Source organism: Oncorhynchus kisutch, linkage group LG3, assembly GCF_002021735.2.
Source record: "Oncorhynchus kisutch isolate 150728-3 linkage group LG3, Okis_V2, whole genome shotgun sequence".
Taxonomy (NCBI): Eukaryota; Metazoa; Chordata; class Actinopteri; order Salmoniformes; family Salmonidae; genus Oncorhynchus; species Oncorhynchus kisutch.
Window position 1 is genome coordinate 77,452,859 of NC_034176.2, and position 7,440 is coordinate 77,460,298.

General features: G+C 43.2%; 1 protein-coding gene across 1 annotated transcript in view; it reads left to right on the forward strand.

Moving 5' to 3' along the window:
- The window catches only part of LOC116361083 (protein unc-13 homolog C-like), a 54,525-nt gene extending 48,388 nt beyond the window's left edge, over positions 1–6,137 (forward strand). The window contains exons 6-7 of the mRNA XM_031815846.1: positions 4,450–4,455; positions 5,982–6,137. Of these exons, the coding sequence (XP_031671706.1) occupies positions 4,450–4,455; positions 5,982–6,137 (162 nt within the window). The remainder of the gene's footprint in view (positions 1–4,449; positions 4,456–5,981) is intronic.
- The last annotated feature ends 1,303 nt before the right edge of the window (positions 6,138–7,440 follow it).

Genomic DNA, 7,440 nt, shown 5'->3' on the forward strand with positions numbered 1-7,440 from the left:
AGCAGTAGTAGCAGTAGTAGCAGTAGTAGTAGTAGTAGTAGCAGTAGTAGCAGTAGTAGTAGTAGTAGTAGTAGTAGTAGTAGCAGTAGTAGTAGTAGTAGTAGCAGCAGCAGTAGTAGTAGTAGTAGTAGTAGTAGTAGTATCAGCAGTAGTAGCAGTAGTAGCAGTGTATTAGTAGCAGTAGTAGTAATAGTAGTAGTGATAGTTGTATTAGCAGTAGTAGTAGTAGTAGTAGTAGTATCAGCAGTAGTAGCAGTAGTAGCAGTGTATTAGTAGTAGTAGTAGTAGTAGTAGCAGCAGCAGTAGTAGTAGTAGTAGTAGTAGTAGTAGTAGTAGTAGTAGTAGCAGTAGTAGTAGTAGTAGTATCAGCAGTAGTAGCAGTAGTAGCAGTGTATTAGTAGCAGTAGTAGTAATAGTAGTAGTGATAGTTGTATTAGCAGTAGTAGTAGTACTAGTAGCAGTCTAGTAGTAGAATCAGTAGTAGTAGTAGTAGTAGTACTAGTAGACACAGCAGTAGTAGCAGTGTATTAGTAGCAGCAGCAGCAGTAGTAGTAGTAGTAATAGTAGTAGTAGTAGTAGTGGTAGTAGTAGTAGTAGTAGCAGCAGCAGCAGTAGTAGTAGTAGTAATAGTAGTAGTAGTAGTAGTGGTAGTAATAGTAGTAGTAGCAGCAGCAGCAGCAGCAGCAGCAATAGTAGTAATAGTAGTAGTAGTAGTAGTAGTGGTAGTTGTAATAGCAGCAGCAGTAGTAGTAGTAATAGCAGTAGTAGTAGTAGTAGCAGTAGTAGCAGTAGTAGCAGTGTATTAGTAGCAGTAGTAGTAATAGTGGTAGTGGTAGTTGTATTAGCAGCAGCAGTAGTAGTGGTACTAGTAGCAGTGTAGTAGTAGTATCAGTAGTAGTAGTAGTAGTACTAGTAGACGCAGCAGCAGTAGCAGTATATTAGTAGCAGCAGTAGTAGTAGTAGTAGTAGTAGTTGTATTAGCAGCAGTAGTAGTATAGTAGTAGTATCAGTGTAGTGTAGTAGTAGTAGTAGTAGTAGTAGTATTAGTAGCAGTGTAGTAGCAGTTGTTGTAGTGGTACTAGTACTGGTAGTATTAGTATTATTAGTACCAGTGTAGTAGTAGTAGTAGTAGTAGTAGTAGTAGTAGTAGTAGTAGTAGTAGTAGTAGCAGTGTAGTAGTAGTAGTAGCAGCAGTGTAGTAGTGTTAGCAGTATAGTAGTAGTAGTAGTAGTAGTAGTAGCAGTATAGTAGTAGTAGTAGTAGCAGTGTAGTAGTAGTAGTAGTAGTAGTAGTAGTTGTTGTAGTAGTAGTAGCAGTATAGCAGTAGTAGTAGTAGTAGTAGTAGTAGTAGTTGTTGTTGTGGTAGTAGCAGTAGTAGTCGTACTAGTAGTAGTGATGGGTTCAACTGTTGGTGAAGTCTTTCTTGTGCTTCAGTGTCTGTTTTCATGATTCATTATATAATGTCTTCCATATCAGGTTCGATTTCTTACCACCCTATTGAGATATTATACATACAATATAACCTTTAACATAGATCATAACAACCATCAAGGGAATTATGAAACACACACTCTGAGCTCTTAGTATCCATGTACAATATTTCAATTTCATTCCTGGTGAAAAAGTACATCTGGTAGAAATGATAATATATTAGCTTGATGTTAATTTAAGGCTTATATAGTTTCTGATAGCTGTTTATAACACAGTGAAGAACATGAGTTGATGCTGTATTTGTCCATATTTCTCATGAAAATTAATAACCAACAATGTCTTGGTGAGTATGAGGTTGTCGTTGTTGTTTCTGGGTTTTTGAGTGGATCTTTGATATTTGCCATTACTTACACAGACCCATAACAGCTATGGGGGATATTTTTCAGTGAGTTGTCAGATTTCAGGCAAACCCCCCAAGCCCAAACTTTGACATTTTGGAGTTGAACGAACAAGACAATTAAGTAATATTATTTGAAATGTTGACAACTCAACCCAAAAATATATCTATCTGAGGACTTCATTGACTTCTGATTGAACTGTTCTGAGGCTTTTAAATCATTGTAAAAGCATCACTGTAAGAAGAACCTTTTACCCCCCCCCCCCCCCCCCCCCGGATGAAGTCAGTAATCACTGTTCTAATTGGTCCCCCTGTCATGTCTCTCCTCTGTCGATGTCCGCCATTGGCTGTGGGATTGCTTCAGGGCAGCAACAGCGATCTGATTGGCTGGGACAGGAGGGATCCCCACCAATCACAGTGGGATGCAAAACATATTTACATTTAAATACATATTTAAAATGACTTCTTAGCTAACCATAAATATCTCCACACTCAGTAACATCCGAACTCAGGGTTTTAATATGTACTAGTAATGCCTGACTCAGATTGTATTGTTACTTGATAATGCCTGCAGCAACCCGAGCAGAATAGCGGTGCATGTTGACCACTTACACTTACATCAACACTCTGGGTTCATGTAGAGGTGACATCCGCCTGCTTACAGAACCCATGGCTGCCCCAAACATGGCTGAACCAACACAACACCATGGTCATGGATGCCCCATGGATCTTTACCATAGCTGGGCTGTAGACATGGCTAGACCTGGGCCGGACAGCCCGCTGGCTGGAGACCTACCGGGCATGCAGGCTTCCCCAACCCAACCTCCAGACGAAAATGTGTGCAGGGCACGACCTTGTAGGAAAGGGGGAAATGTTGTCGAGACGTTTATTCTACCTATAAAGACACATTTACTTCAAGAGGTTAGGTTGGGTTTCCCAGTGGGCAAAACTCGTTGAAAGGTTATAAACTGGATGTAATGACATCATTTTAATCAGCGTGACGTAATTACAACCATATTACAACAAGTACATATTTTCCAATGGAATATATCGTTTGAAATTGTTTCAATAAAACAAGATCAACTGTAAACTGGTAAACTGGTTGTAAGGATGGCATCATATCAGTCAACTTTGCCCACTGTTTTTTACTCCTGCCCTGCTCCAACACACCTGACTCCACTAATCAGCTGCCTCATCGGTATCTTTGATTAGCTGAATGTGGTGTGTTAGCTTGTGCAGGGCTGGTGCAAAAGCCTGCACCTGCAGTAGCTCTCAGGGAGAAGGATTGGCCTCCCCCGGGCTAGAGGATGGTAAAGACTGAGTCAATATTGTCAGCTGTCCATGTCTGCATTTTCCTATATTCCTCTAATATCAATTTGGTCCACACCTGTATGTGCTCTAGCCAACATAACATACTGTATACTGTGTGTGTATGGTGGCCATGACGACGGACTTCATGGGAGTTGGCTAGAGCACATGCAGATGTGGCACCAGGCTCTTCTCTAGCACAGGGGTCGGCAGCCCTGTTCCTGGACTGCCACAGGTACTGCAGGATTCTGTTCCAACTAGGCACCTCACCTGACCAACTGAGCTAATTGATCAGTTCAGTGATGGCCTAAAACCATTACACACCTGGTCTTCCAGGTTGGTTAAATCAAAAACATGAAGCGCCTGTGGCACTCCAGGCCAGGGTTGCCTACTAATGCCCTAGTATAATGATATATATGTAACTCTATCTATCTCCTCTCCACACTCTTGTTTAGTGGATATTAATGTTACCATGTAATGTACATGTTAGTTAGTTAGTGTACTGTGTATGAGTCAGTGGTGTAAAGTCCAACTGGCGTCACTGTAAACGTACCTGTACCTGCGTGTACCTGTTTGTCCTGTTTGGTGTTCGTCTGTTGGTGTGTCTACCAGACTAACTAACGTGCAGAAGTGACAGCGGAAATATTATGATCAAATGCTTCATCCTACAGAGATGGGGCCAGGAGTTCTTCCCAGACCATAAGACATGACCAGGAAAGACTCTGGGCGCTAGCGGTGATACCTAGCTGTAGTTTTGTTCCTGGTCAGGTCATGTGGTCAGGAAACAAATCACCTGGACCTATACATGTACCGAGACCAACACTACAAATACCAAGCATGAGTGCAATTCTGTAATGTTTAATGCATGTAAAGAATATGATTCTATAGATTGTAGAGCTCTAAACGACTGAGATGAATTGTTCCATAGAGCTGACTTGTAATGCATGTCACAGATTGTCTTAGCTCTGAAGCTCTCAGTTCAACCATGCTGTGGCTATTCTCTGTGTGACATCAGGGCTTCATTTGAAATGGCATCCTTTTCTCTTTATAGTGCACTTCTATCAGCCCTGGCACCCTATTACCTAGAGAGTGCACTACTTTTGATCAGAGCCCTGTGGGACCTGGTCAAAAGTAATGCACTATATAGACAATAGGCCAGATCCTTATAGAGTCTGGTCAAAAGTAGTGCACTTTAATTGGGAATAGGGTGTGATTTGAGATAATGCCCATGTCTGTCTGCCTGCCTGCCTGACAGACAGCTTCTAATTGCATCTCTTGCTTTTTCGTTTCATTGCGTCTGTGGAAACCATCAGGCTATGGTAAGTCCAAGCCCTTTACAAAATTATAACATATTACAAAATATATCTGGGTAAGTTGTTCTGTTTCTCTCTGTCTTCACTTGTTGTTACGGCCTTGATAATGAACAAGAAGCTCGCTAGAGGTACATTCTTTGTAGTAGACATCCTGAGATGTCTGAATCGGACAGACAGACCTGTGTTATAATTTGTAAATAGTTGATCTGTGCTTGACTGAGCTTGCATGGCTTAATGGACCGATAGAATAGTCCCAAAATTCCTAACCCCATTCCCCGACCAGCTTGCTCTCAAGAAAGACTAAAGAAAACGGTCAAAATATTTGAAAGATTTCAAATAGCATTTGAACACAGGTCTACCTCCGTGAGGGTCTGTGGCGGTTGGGGCTGGGACGTGAAGACTATTATTTTGTTGCTCCATTTCTTATCTTCTCAGTTGGTCTGGCTGTTATGGCCGCGAACAAGACAAAGATTAGTTTGTGACACCGTAGTATTTTTCTCCTCAGTGTCGTCAGTGTCCCCAAAGGATAGCCGGAGGCCAGAGAAAGCATAGATAAGGCTGGCTGTGCACAGGCTGATTAAACAAACTAGATTAACCAATCAACAAACAGAGAAGCCCCAGATCAGACAAACTGAGAGAGCGCTGGTTCTCCTCTCTCTCTCTCTCTCTCTCTCTCTCTCTCTCTCTCTCTCTCTCTCTCTCTCTCTCTCGCTCGCTCTCCCTACCTCGCTCTCTCGCCCGCCTGCTCTCTCTCTCTCTGTGTCTGTCTCTGTCATTTTGTTTATCTTACAAAGTCATGAATCCATGTCAGACATGCACAGAAACAAAACTCATTTAGCAGTTGAAGATGAGTTTGATCTCTTTGCTGCAGTAAAGTTTAGCTGATTAGATATAGACAGGGCTAATCTCTCTGTGCTGACTCCAAATGGCACCCTATTTCCTATAGAGTGCACTACTTTTGAGCAGCGCCCATAGTGCTCAGGTCAAAATACTGTACATTACACAGGAAATATGGCATCCTTGGGAATGCATCCTGATTCTGGCTCTACAACTATAGAAACCGTCTGAAAGTGAGGAATAGACAGTTATTTCTATGGCAGACACCACAGTGATATGATAGTCAAGTACAGCATTAGAAAGTATTTCCCCATGGCCCTGCTTCTAGAGGACAGTGACAATCTTATTGCAGTGCTAGAAAACCACTTTGTTTGATTATTAATATTGTGTCATGGTTCTTAGTTGCATCTATTTATTATCTTCTTGTCTCTATCTTACTCTCCCTCTCTCTCACTCCCTCTCTCTCTCTATCTTTCTCCCCCTCTGTCTACTCCTCCTCTCTCTCTATCTCTCTGTCTACTCCCACCCCCCTCCTCTCTCTCTCTCTCTCTCTCTCTCTCTCGCTCTCCCTCTCCCTCTCTCTCTCTCTCTCTCTCTCTCTCTCTCTCTCTCTCTCTCTCTCTCTCTCTCTCTCTTTCTCTCTATCTACTCCCCCTCTCTCTGTCTCTCTCTTTCTCTCTCTCTCTCTTTCCCAGACTCTCGCTGCTCGAAAGGCAGGCATCTCGTTCGCCCTGGTGACTAGATCGACCCTGAACAACGAGGACCTGGTAGGTCGCCCCACTCACTGCCTGCATGTAAATCACTGGACAATCAGATCCCCCAGGGGTAAAGAGGGGGAGGGACTAATGTGAGGGACTAATGCATGTGTGTGTGTGTGTGTGTGGGGGGGGGGGGGGGGGGCACACAGAGCTGCTGGTTGGGGGGCTTTGACACATACAGACATGGACCCCTGCAGCCGTGTTAAAACTGTCAGTGTGTGTGTGTGTGTGTGTGTGTGTGTGTGTGTGTGTGTGTGGGTGGGTGGGTGTGTGGGTCTTTCATTGTGTCCGTCCACAAGTGTGTGTGTGTTCAGAGATGAATGTCACAAGAGCTGCATGGCATTGTACTGGAACTGTCCAGGAAGTGTCCAGCTAGAAGATAGATTTGGTCAGACTAAATGACTAGATTAGGCTGTTTCATCACTGTAGAGAGTAGATTAGCTTTATTAGCTTGTCAGTACAGTAGGAATGAACAGGTAGAGAGTAATGCGGCTGAGAGACAATCTGCTTAATGATGAACACTGCTGTGCTGTGCTGTACAAGAATCAGAATGAGAGAGAGAGAGACATCTTAATCGATGGAGTGAGAATTTGTTTTCCTTTCCGCTGACCTCCAGAGCTTTCTGCTTTAATTGATTGCAATCCTCATCTCCTCCCCTCCCTCCAATCCTCATATCCTTCCCTCCCTCCAATCCTCATCTCCCTCCCTCCCTCCCTCCAATCCTCATCTCTTTCCATCCCTCCAATCCTCATCTCCCTCCCTCCCTCCAATCCTCACCTCCTTCCCTCCCTCCAATCCTCATCTCCCTCCCTCCAATCCTCATCTCCCTCCCTCCAATCCTCATCTCCTTCCCTCCCTCCAATCCTCATCTCCCTCCCTCCAATCCTCATCTCCTTCCCTCCCTCCAATCCTCATCTCTCTCCCTCCAATCCTCATCTCCTTCCCTCCCTCCAATCCTCATCTCCCTCCCTCCAATCCTCATCTCCTTCCCTCCCTCCAATCCTCTCCTCCCACTAAATAAATAAAGATAGTTGGATAGGATGCTACATTTCCGAATATCACTAATGCCGTACCAGTAATGCTGTCTATCACAATACAGTCTATCACAGAAATTGACATTATTGTAGGTAACTATTACGTTAACGTATAAGGTTTGTAGGTAACTTTATTACACCGTCAAAGTAATGTTCATTATATTGTTATTACAGTTGTGTAGTTTACTGTATTACAGTTGTGTAGTTCAGTGGTTTTCAAACCTCTCCCCAGGGACCCTCAGATGTTTAGGAATATTCAAGGTCTTGATATTTAGTTGGCTAGTTAAATCAGGTGTGATAGTTTTAGAATTGTTCAAATATAATGGCTGGGGGTTCCCGAGGAGAGTTTTGAAAACCCCTGT